Raw genomic sequence first — 13,668 nt, 5'->3', positions numbered from 1 at the left:
TTACAAATTACTGTAAGTAGTGGAAGACTTCATTCACCAAGAGGGGAAACTGGCGTTTTGACAATACTTCTTTTAACTATAGTTAAATAATTAATATATACTTATAATTGAAATTCTTTTTAAATGTTATATTTAAACAGTTTTAGGCAAAAGGTTTAAATACAAATGAGGAAGCAATCCATTTTTAACTCTTCCTTTCTGTATCTCCCCTATGAAATACACTAAGCAGGAAAAAACTCCAACCAAATACTACCAAAGTCCTAGCACAGCATAATCTGGACAACTCCTGAGAGGAGACAGATGAGATCTGAGAGCATCTAGGTAAGAGCATTACTGATTTGTGTCTGAAAAAAGGAAGAGAGCTGAAAGATCAGGTCCTACTTCAAATCCATCCTTCTGAAATTTCTCCAGAGCAAGGCTGAGTCGTTCAGCACCAGCTCCCTTTTAACAGATTGGAACTGTGGAAATCTCCATTAAAAAAAGACCTGAGGTTAGCATTAGCTGCAGAAAGCCAACAAACATCATCAAAGCAGCAGTACACAATAATGTCTGATAACTTCAATTATACACAGCAGACAAACAGGTCACTGCCATTACATACTTAAACCTTAAGCATTAAGCCCCACAAGGAACTGAGGATGCATTAACAGACTCTGAATCTTTACAATACCAAAATTCAACTCCCTTCCTTCCCCTTCACAATCGAAACCTCTCTGCTTTCCCTTCAGAGTTACTGAAATTCAATTTCTGGGTGGCATTTTGCTCTTAATAAAGACAAATATGCTACCATGTGTGTTAGGGTGATGACCAACACGACACAGTGCAGGTTTTCCTAGGAGAGGCTACTCAGTAGAAAAATCAGAGTATTGTAATGCAGATTGTCTTGACTTGCTGCAGAGTCTCACAAATCCCTCTGCAGAGATTTTACTCCTCAGTCGACCATGCTACACTACAGGTAGTTCAGAAATAGAACTACAGATAGATTTTAAAGTCCATTTAAAGAAGAGAGATGTATTCTTTAAGATGCAGCTCTCCACTTGCAATTAATTTAACCAGTAACAGCCTACAATTTTGCAGAAATGTCTTCTTTTACATCAATATAATTCTACCCAATAGAGTTTTAAATGAAATTTAAAGCCTGGTCTCAGGTTATAGTTGTTCTGACTCCTGGAGGGTAAAGCTTGAATAAGAACAAGGCAGCACAATATTGCATTTCATTAGCAATCAAGACAGTCTGCTTTCCAGTAATTTAATATTAACCAAAAAAAAAAGTAGTTAATCTTACAAAGTTTATAGCCAGAGAGATGAGAGGCCATTATTAGAAACAGGCCTTTGCTACTCAATTTGGTAAGTCAATGAGATCACTTTCACATGAATGGAAACAAAATTGCAGCCTTTTACATAAACTTACTGCTTCTTCTGTAGCAGCCTGGATTTGCTGGCACAGAACAAAAAGCTTTAAGCACACTATGAAAAGCTACCATGCAAAACAACTGTCTTATGCAATATGTTTATATAGGTTCCCCCCTCTTCCTCATGCCCAAAAGCTTGATGCTTCCCATTAAAAAGACCCTTTTAACACACATTTGTACATTTTCTATTTATAATTGTGAATTAGCAGCTTATCCTTGCCTGAATTTATTGGAAAGCAAATACACACCCAGGAAGTCATCCCAAGTCAATTGCCCACATTTAACAGCATGTTATACTGTAATGCATCATGCTTAAATGAGTTTAAACATTTTTTTAAATGACTGCACTGTTTTAAGCTGACAATGCATCATCATCTCTACTCCCTTGTGGGACCACACTACTTTTAAGGCAGTCAGTCTTATCTTTCATTTTGCTCTTCCCAGTATTTCTTGTTGATAATAAAGATGACGAATTAGTGACAGGCTGAGCCCCAACAAGATAAAACTGGTCTGCAGTGAACTCTTCTTTTGCCAATAATTCAATGAGAAATGCTGACATGAAGATGACTGAATTTATCTCTGGACCAATATAAATGTACACATCCAACAACTCCATTTGTGAAAACATAAACAGAAAGCTCCATCACTTGCAGAGGTAAAACTGCTAAAAGAAGCTACAAAATGTGGTCCAGATGAGGGAAGAAGTGTCTGGCTTCATGCCTTCTCCACATTTAATGATGACCTGAAACGTACTTTTTCCACTAGCAGTTTCTAAAGGTTTATTGTAATTATCTAACTCCATCTGAGCCCATAAAAAGGGCTCAAACACCCAGATGTTCTGCACATTCTTAACTGATCAGATAGATATCATTATCTTTGCACGCAGGCTAAATTTGCAATACAACACTTGCCTCTCGCCTCCTTTGCCAACCAATTTCTTTTCCTAAAACTTACAGGATTAGCAGTCAGTAGAAATGCAGAGTCTGAAGGATTTCTCTGGCTCATGAATAACACATGCATGGCCTGTGACCAAGAGGCCAAAAAATCATTACAGCTGACAGAGGTGACAAGTGATTTTGTCATATTCGTGCGTTTAATCCAGCTTCTCAGAAGCCCAAGCACTTTTTCACCTTGTGCCACAGAAGGAAAAAGGAAGACACAGGAAAGTAAAGCAGCGTGTGCTATACATACAACAGTAGAGGAGCCGAAAACTGGGAGAGGGAGTGTGGAAAAAGAAAACACAGCTATGAAAAACCTGAAAACCTGAGCAGGCTAATCTGTGAACACACAGACAATGCCTTGTGCACTCCTCTCACCTGTCTTGCTGCTGCATCTTTCAGATCACACATGTCTAGATAGGCTATAAACATTTAAGGTAAAAATTTAAAGCGTGTCATAATACAATGAATCTTCCAAGGAATAAAAGACCTTACTAGCCCTGGAGCAGACTCCATCCTGTCAGCAACCAGTCATAAAAAGCCATATAAACAGCTCACTTTGAAGGCTAACAGTACTACCAGCGGTTATGTGTAGACAAAAAGGCACCAAAAATCACAATAATTTTCTCAATGACAGGCAACTGGACCCACAAAAGGAGTCAAGACAGATTGTAACTGCAGGCTCTTCAGTAGCTGCACACAAACCAGCTTTTGTTTTGAAACTGAACTTTACTGAACTGGAAGATTTAGAGACAAATTTCTTCTCAAGCAGCAGACCAGGAGGTATCATCCTCAGCTTTCCTGTGTTTGGTGGGTAAGTACAATTAAACTGGGTGTGAAGATTTCATAACCTACTTTTCCTCTTATTCCTCTGGAGTTTTCTTCAATAAAACTGAAGCCATGCTATAGAAGCTGTCTCAGAGTCACCACGTGGATCTTTTCTCCTAACTGGAAACTTAACTTCATAAATACATAGGTATAAAACCTCACCAAACCCAGAGGAAATTATCCAAAAGGCTTAACAAAAGCATTTCTTATTGGGGAAGGTGACTAGTAGCAGGCATCATAGTTCTCTATGCAAAATCACCAGGAACAAGCAGCTTTTAGACATAATCTATAGTAGGGACGTAAATCCTTCAGGCACAGACAAGTTCACAGTGAAGAAACTGGGCCAGGACTGCAGTGAGGAGACAGATACGCTGGCATTCTGGTGCTGACACAAGTATACAGCAGAGAAACTTCAACAAACTCCTTGTGTGGTCTATCAAGTACATTGTAATTAACCTCACAAGCAACTGGAACAAAAGGGCTCCCAAAAGGGATAACGAGGAAACTGCACAGGATTATACATGGTCCAGGCAAGCCACAAGTAAACTAACCAAAGTTTCTCTAGGACAAAGTGACCTTTAGTTTGCTCTGGAAGAAAAGGAGATATTCAGGGCTCAAAGTTATGACAGAAGAACTATAACTCTGTAACAAACTATTGCATGTCAGTTATGCCACAGTAACTACATGCATACTTAAGGTGTAAGTATGAAGTAGTTGAAGAAAATTTAACCCCCAAAGGAAGAGTGGGTTAGCTCAAGTGATGAGGGGTAACTTGTTAGACTGAAAAATGTTTGAGCTCTAACAAGGCTGTTTCATGACTGGAACAGAATAAAACAAAGAACTTTATCAAAGGAGAGCTAGAAGACACACCTGAAATTTTTCACCCCAGCCAGTTATAACATTTACCCTGCAGAGAGCTCACTGTGTGTTCTCCCAACAACATCCAAAACAGCCTTACAAAACACTTGTGTTTTAAAAGGCACCTTCTAAAACCTGGGCAAAGCTCAGCAGGTTTTCTGCTCTGCTCCTGGGAATCTGCTCTGGACACCAGAGCTCCCAGGCTGCCTTGTACAGAATCTGAAGTAGGGAATTTAAGAGAACACTTAAAGAGAGATCAGAACATCCAGTTACTTTCCCAAAGAATGATTAAGTGCATGATTTTCTGACAGGGGGAATCATCTCTCTCTCTCCCAGCAGAAACGTAATAGCTCTGTCTAATACCAAATACAGAGCTATTTCCAAGAGTCGGGCATGCTGGCCATCAATTTTGTTTTCATTACACCCCAGAAAGCTGCTTGAAACATCAACCGATTTCCTAAAAGCGAGGTACAAGGCTGCCACACGCAGGACCAGATTCTGGACTCACATTCTCCATCACGTTCATATAACCCTACAAATTAGGAAAGTGGGGGAAGAGGAGAAAAAGAAATAAAGTACCTCAAAAGCTTGTTTCAAAATTGCCTTCAGATTATTATTCTTAACATTACTAATAGGAAGCTTTAAAAAGAAAGTGAGTTAGAAGAATTTTCATATCCATCTGGTAAATATACATCACAAAACCTCAACGAGCCAAGCATATAATCAGTTAAATATTGTTGTGAGGCCAGCTGCACAGTACACAAGGTGAACTGCTCCCTGCAACTGCATTTTGAGCAGATAGTTTCCCAGACAGTGTTTAAGTGTAATTGAAAGCATTGCTGTGTATTTATTTCACACAGGCATAAAAAAGGGTGGAAGTTTACATGTACAGACATGCCATGTCCTGCCTGTTGTCACCTGCATTATCAGCAACGTCCTGAACAGCAGCACAACCCATAGTATCTGCTGTAGACAGTACCAGCTAGCACCCGATACAGTGCTCACGAGAAGGAGCTGTAGGCCAGAAGATTGGCCTTTCCTCTCCAGCTCACATAAACGAGCACATTTCTCTTCCAAGTACTCTTCTTTTAATACCTACACAGCAGAAATCTGTTTCTTCTCTCTTTTCATAACATGGCAATGCTGCTGAATGCTAGTAAGTTGCCAGTGCAAGTAGCTCAAGTGCTGAAACTCACTGCTGAGTAGTACCTACTTCAGCTTATCCCAGCAAAATAGTAGTATTGGCTTTATGTTTAGTAAAAGTTGCCATTAGAAAGCAACCCAGTCGAGCCATATGAAATTTGCAAAATATTTGTAGTAAATTTTGTAATCAAATACGTTTTTTTTTTCTCCAAAGCAAAAGATTTTGTGCAGAAACTGAACATCTGCTCTCCTGAACTACTTCTACAAGGTCTGTAAAAATCCGAACATCCTCCATTAATCTGCTGAAAGCTGCTGCATGCCTGTTTCTAAGAACAAACAGGTACTAATTTTGTTGCAGGCAAGAGTATGAGGGATGCTTTCACACAATGAACTAAAGGTAAAAGCAACCCTCCATTTCATCATCAAAAGACTACAAGAAAAATAATCTGAATGAAAGCATGGTTCAATATCAAAACTAAATTACACAGCTTGTTTCACATTAGAACACCAGAGGAGTCCCTGAAACAACAGAAATTCCACTGCCATCTCTCAAAGAGATATCAAAAGACTGGAGCTCAAATCCCCTTTTCCATAGCACAGCAAGAGCTGTGAATAGATACCACCACATTGCTCAAGCTCAGAGCTGAGAACACGCACAGAGCCTTGAGGAAATCCTGTCTGACAGATCCAGCACCAGGCAAGAAGAGACGATCTGTAAGCAACCCTTAACTCATGTTTCCCATAACTTATGATGTAAATTATTAAATGGCAACAGAAAATCCTGAACTAAGCTAATGTGAGCAATGGAAATGAAAATTCTGGTTGTCATCATTATCTTCCTAACCACACACATGCCTATCACATGCATACACACCCCCTGAAAATATATCCAAGCTAGTACTTCTAATACTATAAGCTCCTCACACAGGAAACAGACATCTTAAGATTGCAAAAATCCTTAAATAAGGATTAAATAATTCCTTGTACAAACTCCAAATGAACAGTAACTATCACAGTACAATGAAGTATCTGTACTTACCTTTGCACTTGCTAAAAACCCCAGGGATATGGCAACTCTGGCTCGCAGGTCAGGTCTGTCTTTGGGCCACACATAAGACAACATCGCTCTGATGATCTTTCTGGCATCTATCTCTTTAAGCTATTGGAAAGAAGAAACAAAGGCACTGTAATACAAAGAGACCCAAGGAAGCAAAATAACAGTATAAATAAGAATGCATTGCATACATTTGGATCACTTCTGTATTTTAGTGGATAGGCAACAGACACTTCACCATGTTTGAGACTTGGACTGCAGACTGAAATTTCAAGTTGTCAGTTTTTAGGTTTAAATCCTTGACACACTGTTAAAACAGATGAATTGTTCTTAATTCACATGTCCTCAAGAGTGCAAGTGTAGCTAGCTGTAAATGGAATAACAGAGAAAGCCACAATTCACCATAGTTTAAATACTTCACAGAACAAATAAACTGGTCCTTTTTTATCTTCTCAAGATATCAGCACAAAATAGATTGGTATTTCTTCTTTGGAAGCTGTTTTAACATAGCATAGAAACAATGGGAGGGAGAAATGCAAGAAGTAAAGTTAATGAAGTAACAAAAAAACAACGAATGAAAGAAGTCTGAAAGGTCTACAATAAACCTTAGCAGTCTGGAGAACATTCATGCGTCAACAGAATACAGTATAACCCACCAGCATTTTAGCATCTCAAATATATGAAACAGAACAGTTATGCTAATGTGTAAATTGAACTGAAATTTCAGCTCTGATTATTTGGTTGCAAATTTAAGCATTTCCAACAATCACCTTCAGTTTTTTGGTTATCTTATAACCTTTGCTGAGAAGTGAGAAATAACCTTATCCTGCCCATGTTTTCTAGGGCATACAGTCCCTTAGTGGGTGCCCAATGAAGTTACAACTACCAGCAAGAGAATATTCTAGTGGCCTTAACTCAGCTTCCAACACCACCACCTGATTTAACAGACTGGCCCCTGATGGTGGGTAACCAGGCTCCACAAGGCAGATGATGTACATGGCCACACACCAGTTTAACTGATTATGTCCGTTTTTCATGAATTCAAACAGGTTCTTGTCCAACCTCAAATTTTGCTCCAAACAAGACTACAATTCAGTTAACAAGGCTTTTTGAGAAATAGGAGGTGGTTTTGGTTTGGTTTTTTTTGGGGGGGTTGTGTTTCGGGATTATTTTGGTGGTGGTGGTGGTGATTTTGGTTGTTGTATTTTTTACAGAAATACAAGTTATTTTACAGATGGACACATGTCTGTATCACATGTGAGATATATTCCACTAAACTCCCAAGCTACGTATATTAACTAACTGAAGCCTAAACCATGCTACCCAGTCAAGAACAGCACATGCAGTAACACAGAGATCAAGTATCAACAACTCATTTTTCTGTGCTGGTTACCCTGGGGTTAACTTGAAAGACAGGAAGGTTATCTAAAGCTGAAGGGAGGGCAGCAAGTAGCAGCTAATCTCTCCATTTCAGGCAATACTTCGTAGTCAGGGGTGTGTGGGGAAACAAAATGTGAGCCCACGCCTTTTAAAGATGACTTTTCATTACAGAAGTTTGTCAAAAGGGGCAGTTTTATAATGTATTTTAATGTTTTCCCCACTGTAACATGTACTTTAAATCCTCCTTGACTTTGAAGATAAACCAATTCAGAATAGAAATTCTATGTTAAGGTCCAGTGTGAACGAGCAAGAAAAGAGAGTCCTGTTAAAAGGTAAGATTGCAGAGCAGCCAGGGAAGCCAACCCTATAAAGGTAAGCTTTTTAAAGCACCAGAAAACTCATCTCAGTGTTTCTAGTCATAGCTTCAGAGAAAACCAAAGGGTAAGAGATACTGCATTTTGTCAGCAACTGCAAATGTATTGGAGCATTACACAGTATAAGCACATTTCAAACGACCTTTAAAAAAGGGATATATGGAAGATTTGTATGTGAAGACAGAATGCAAAACTGCTTCTGTTGCATCCTACCCATTCAGGAGATGGAGTATCTGCTGCAACATATACATAAATCTTTCCATTTGAGCCAAGGATATGCATAAATGGCAGTTCAAACATTTGGAAAGTATCTTTGATCACCACTTACAGGTTAAAAGGAAGTTAAAAAGAGGTATCACTTCAGCACAAAAAATACTAAAGCAACCAGAGCAGTTCTAATTATATGCTGCTATTGGCTAGTCCGACTTTGCACAGAAAAGCTATTAAAAAGAACAAAATACATGGGCTGCATACAAGGAATCTATTTCCTTTCCTTCATGGCTCTGAACGGTGACAGAAGTAAATCCATTCAGAAAAGTCAGAAAGCAGCCACTCGTTTGCCAAAGGCCTTGCAAAGGAACAAGCAGAAATATCAAAGGAGATGCAAAATGCACACATATTACATCAAAGTTTACCATGAAATAAATGTTACCATTGCACAGAAACATGAGTTGAAAATGGTTTAAATATGCAAGTGGCAACATTAACAACTGAGTAATCTGTTTAATGGACTCGGGGCCTTTTTTGATTCTCTATGGTATATAAAAAGGTTAAGGGACGCGTTTCTTCTACCTCCCTTTAAATGGCAGTAATGTTTATTGGGAAGGGAGAGGGTCTTCCCACCATTTGGGCACGAAATGTTTCAGCTAGATCACTTCACACTAGCTCACTATCTGACCATACACTGACTTATGCAGCAAGGCACCAAGGTGAGGAAGGAGGCAGGATTCTTCTTTTCAGTTGCCTTATCAGTTTAAATAAATGTCAAACTAAGGCCTGAATTTTCCTTCCAAATTTTGGGAAGGAAATACTGAGTCTTCTTTCTTCATACTATGCATCCCTCCACAGAAGGCGAGCAAACTGAGAAGCAACGGAGTGAAATGGTGGTAGGGGAAGGCTAATTACCTGGGTTTCATCATGACTATTGGTCTTTCCAGAAGAAAGCAATGTATGTCTGCTTAGCAGCAAGTCAGGCACCAGTTTTTATTCCTGTCTATTCTGTGTACTAAAATAACACACAAAACCCCCCAAAGGTGGTAAGGAACAACACTGGTCTCAGTTTCAGTATTCAGCACATCAGCCACTGCTGGAAGTAAAAAACTACGCTGTAAAAAACCAGATGTGTCAGCTTCTCCCCTAGTTACTTGAAGATTCCATTCCCTTCATTTTTGCTGAGAACCTCTTGGCTTTTGTTCTTCTTTAGTTTTTCCACTCTTCACACATTTCACCTTTTCTACAGCTAGCTCTTGCTGCTTTCTCCTGGACAAAAGCTGATAATTGTTTAGTTACACAACAGCCTCAACTGACAATGTCCTATATCAACTACATTATAGTTCCACTTATTGGAATAAAAAGTCAGGAGATTGGCTTATACAGGAATAGCTGCAAGCAATGGGTGAACGGAGAATGCCACAGAATATTTACACTGCCTAGCAGGCTAAAAAAATACCAGCTGGCATCAAAATTTCTGGCTAACATATTCCTAGTGAGTTTTAATGTTAAGGAACATCCACTGTTCCTTAACGTTACGAGTGTTTTGGCAAACACAACCTTTCATTTCCTTTCCAACCCAAGAAATCTGTGAATGATGCCAAGCTGTAGACCTTCGAAAAGTAGCAACTAAAAAATACATCTAATTCCTATAATGATTAAACAGATTCGTCCTGGAAGTTGCCCATCACATGTTAAGTTCAGTTGAAAAATGTCTGCATTTCAGGAAATAGCTGTTTAAAGAAAAGAACAAACAGCCCCTTGAGGTATTTTTGAAGATAGGTCAGTTGTGAAACTGAGTCTGTGAAATGGATTTGCACATGAATTCTGAGGGTGAGTTTGTTCTAGGGATATACAAAATCTTTTCCATGGCGTTCTGAAAACTGAAGGGTTTTTTTTGACAGCAAACAGGAATTATTCAACTGATCAACATCCCCAAGTGAACAGAAATTCCAGTAGGAAAATAAACCCCAAAGAACCAATAATCAAACCCAACAGATGCGTTATCACCAAAGTGACAACACAGGGGATAATACTCTCCTCCCATTTACAGGAGAACTACAGTCCATAATAATTCTATTCCATAAGATACACAGAGGACAGTCTGCTAGCTTTAATGTCTGTTTTACCTAGGAAATCTTTGAAAGAGCCTGTACCTGTTGCAAGGAGGGTCTTAAAATTAGGCTGAAGTTAATGTTACATGCAGAGCCAGTAGTAATTGGGTGAAGATGTCCAATTATTCTGTTTCCCCTTGTGCCTTATACAGAAGAGACCACAGATGTTTGCTAAGCCAAGCTGGCTATACGTTAAGTTATGAAATTCCCTCTTACTACAAAAGCACAAATTTTGGTAGCATCTCTCCTGACTTCTACCTGCAGCACAAACAGGTTTGAATTCAATGGAGGGAAAGCTCTTGGATAAAAATCAGGAGGAAATCCCAGGTTTAACTCTTCAGTTGCTTTACAAATGAGGCTGTAGGAAAGATCATCAGAACAGTTTTAAGCATGAGCAAAACCAGCCCCGAAAGACCTGATTCTGCACTGAAGTTTCAGCTGGTCATCAACATGGTCTTCACTAGTTTTAGAAAGATCCCACACAAGTTTGAACAAGTTATAATCATCTCACTGAATGATTCTGTGACACATCAGAAATAACTTTGCACAGGAAGTGAGAAAATGAAAGTTACATAAACCCAAGAGCTTTCATTTTGCAATTTTAATCATGCAAAGCTTATATTGTGTTGTTTTAACCAAAATTTTGCCTCGTTTTCTCACTTTAATCATTCAGTCTAATAAAAGATACTGCTGCTCCTTACATACCTACCATACTTATTTTAACATGCACTTCCTGAGTATAAATACAGCCAAAACACATCAGATGCACTAACATCAAATCCAAGTAAAAATACATGCAGTTTAATTACTTCCCTCCCACTTCAAGTGCAATTTTACCAAATGATGCATTAACTGGTACGCACAAGCTGATTTCTACTATCCTGAGTGTCAAGTCACAGGGACGTATCAGTCACAAACAAAACCAACAAGCCACAATAAATGACAATGAAACATAGTTCCCATGAAAAGAAGTCTGACAGAACACAGGCCAACTGCAAAGGAGTGTGTGACACGAAGACTGTGCTTTCAGTAAAACAACTGAAGCACTTGAACAGTTATTACAAACATTTGGTGATTTTACAGCTAGCAAACCAACATCAGCAATTAAACAGCATCTACCTACATACCTACCAATATAGGTTTTACCAAGTTATTGCTTGGGGTAGCATCAGCTTTTTTGGTGAAAGGGGAAAAGCTGATCATATTTTTTACTTAAAAAGCAATACTAATTAAGCAAAATGAAGCAAGTTTTTACCCCTTCCTTTGGATCTGTGTGAAGCCCTCCACCTGCATGACCGTGCCAACACGTTCTCTTCTCTATCAGTTGCCACCTCGGGAGGATCTGTGTGAAAATGAAAAGTCAATTTACAAGAACCTCAGGAAACATGCATGTAAAAGCCAACAGAAAGAACAACTCCAGGTCTGTTCTTCCTCCTTCATCCTCCAACTGTATTAACTTGCTCTAATAAAAGATATTACCTCTCTCTAAAAACCCTGCGCTGCTTAAGTAAACAATAGTAAGAAAGGGACTACAAATCTAGCAGTATAATAAAGACCATGTTCTAAGCAGCCAGGAGGTGAAGATAACAGGGCTTTAGGTGTCCTTTTAACTGAAAAGTGGACTAAAAAACATTGAGAAAGAAACTCAAGTTTTGGAAGGTAACTGCACTCTGGCACATGAATGTATAAAGTGGAATACATTTAAGCAATAATAACGTGAAGACTGACAAGGTTCCCTGCTAAATAAATACAGAGGAAGCTTCTGGATTTATTAATGCATGTAGATGTACTAAATAATAACAACTTACTACCACTAGGCATTTGTCCAAGTTCAATTCTAAAGTGCCTGTCACAAACAACGGACGTGTTAAAGCTTTTCAAAAAGAGTCTGCATGTTGTTTAAGAGATGTGCTACATGTTTACAATTTCCAGGTTCAAGTTATGTAAAAGCTCTTTAAGAATTCCATTTTATGTGTATGGTTTGACAGCAGACCTCAGGGCTTCCCAAATCTAAATTTCACTTTCTATGTTTTAAAGAAAAACATAAAAACCAAAGTAGATTTCACCCTTCGAAGGCCCAATGACCCTCAAACGATTTTTAGCTGCTTGAAACAGTTTGATGAGTGGTTATTTTAAAAGTAAAAAACCCCAAAACAACAAAACCCAAGACAAATACATTTCCCAGCCTCATTTGAGCCAAGTGTGTTACCGAGAATGTGTCATAATTACTCCATGAGCAGTAAAAAACTGCATCTTCCTTATGTTCACATGAGTATTAAGGCAAGCAGACCTCTCCGGAGTAAGAGCCTGACATCCTGACATTCGAAATGATCAGAATAAATTTCTATGGTTTCTTGATTATTTCATGGTTTCTAATGGCTTTAAACTTAAACAGGGGAACTTTAGGTTAGATCTAAGGAAGAAGTTCTTCACAGTGAGGATGCTGAGGCACTGGAATAGGTTGCCCAAGGAAGTTGTGAATGCTCCAACCCTGGAGGTGTTCAAGGCTAGCAGGCTGGACAGAGCCTTGGGCGACATAGTTTAGTGTGTGGTGTCCCTGCTCATGGCAGGGGGGCTGGAACTAGATGATCTTAAGGTCCTTTCCAACCCTAACTATTCTATGATTCTATATTCCACAACCTAAGCAGAATTTTGAAGTAATAAAGCCCTACACACTCAAGGAAAACTCACAACTTTCTACACATTGGTACTTTCTATGCCTGACGACATGAATTTAAGTATCAATACATAAACCCTACCTTTTTAAGAACTCTTCTTTGTACGTTACTGTATTACTGTCAGTTTCTAGAGATTCAAAAAGACTTCTTGAGGAGACCGCAACACTAAAGCTTCTCAGAAAAGTTATCTCCTTTTCTAGAGGCAGAAACATAACTTGCCATTTAAATTGCTGCACTTCAAAACTGTTAATAGTGAAGTAAATAAACTACCCAGCAGACTACACTGAAAGATGCTCCAAGGGCTTGAGTTTCCCCTGACCCGCAAGTAGGAAGAAAACCAATTTATACCTACCTCTGAAGCCTCTAACAATGGCCTTGAATAATCTCCCCCCAGACTCTGCCATGACCTTTGCTTGCAGATTGGTAGAATCTACAGAACAAAAAGGAGGGGGGGAAGTGAAAAAGGAGCCATGCAGAACATGCACTTCACATTCAGAGAATATTCATCTAGTTTATGTAAAACAAGCAGAACATGAAAACAGGGCAGATGGCTTTGTCTCTTAACAAGTGACCACAGAAAAAGAAAACTAGTGGGGAGCAGCTGTAAAATAAATTACATTCAACCATTAAAAACGCCAGTGACAATGAACCTTCCCCTTCCCTGAATCCCCACTCCGAT

The 13,668-nt window shown here is 39.0% G+C and overlaps 1 protein-coding gene across 1 annotated transcript in view; it reads right to left on the bottom strand.

Moving 5' to 3' along the window:
- Positions 1-13,419, bottom strand: part of ABCB7 (ATP-binding cassette, sub-family B (MDR/TAP), member 7) — a gene marked incomplete at its 5' end in the record, with an annotated part of 30,353 nt that extends 16,934 nt beyond the window's left edge. Inside the window, 3 exons of the mRNA XM_010015974.1 lie at positions 6,219-6,338; positions 11,567-11,653; positions 13,342-13,419. Of these exons, the coding sequence (XP_010014276.1) occupies positions 6,219-6,338; positions 11,567-11,653; positions 13,342-13,419 (285 nt within the window). The remainder of the gene's footprint in view (positions 1-6,218; positions 6,339-11,566; positions 11,654-13,341) is intronic.
- Positions 13,420-13,668: the final 249 nt, after the last annotated feature.

This window comes from Nestor notabilis, unplaced genomic scaffold, assembly GCF_000696875.1.
Source record: "Nestor notabilis isolate BGI_N333 unplaced genomic scaffold, ASM69687v1 scaffold14546, whole genome shotgun sequence".
NCBI classification, from domain to species: domain Eukaryota; kingdom Metazoa; phylum Chordata; class Aves; order Psittaciformes; family Psittacidae; genus Nestor; species Nestor notabilis.
This window is presented reverse-complemented; position numbering and strand designations above follow the sequence as displayed.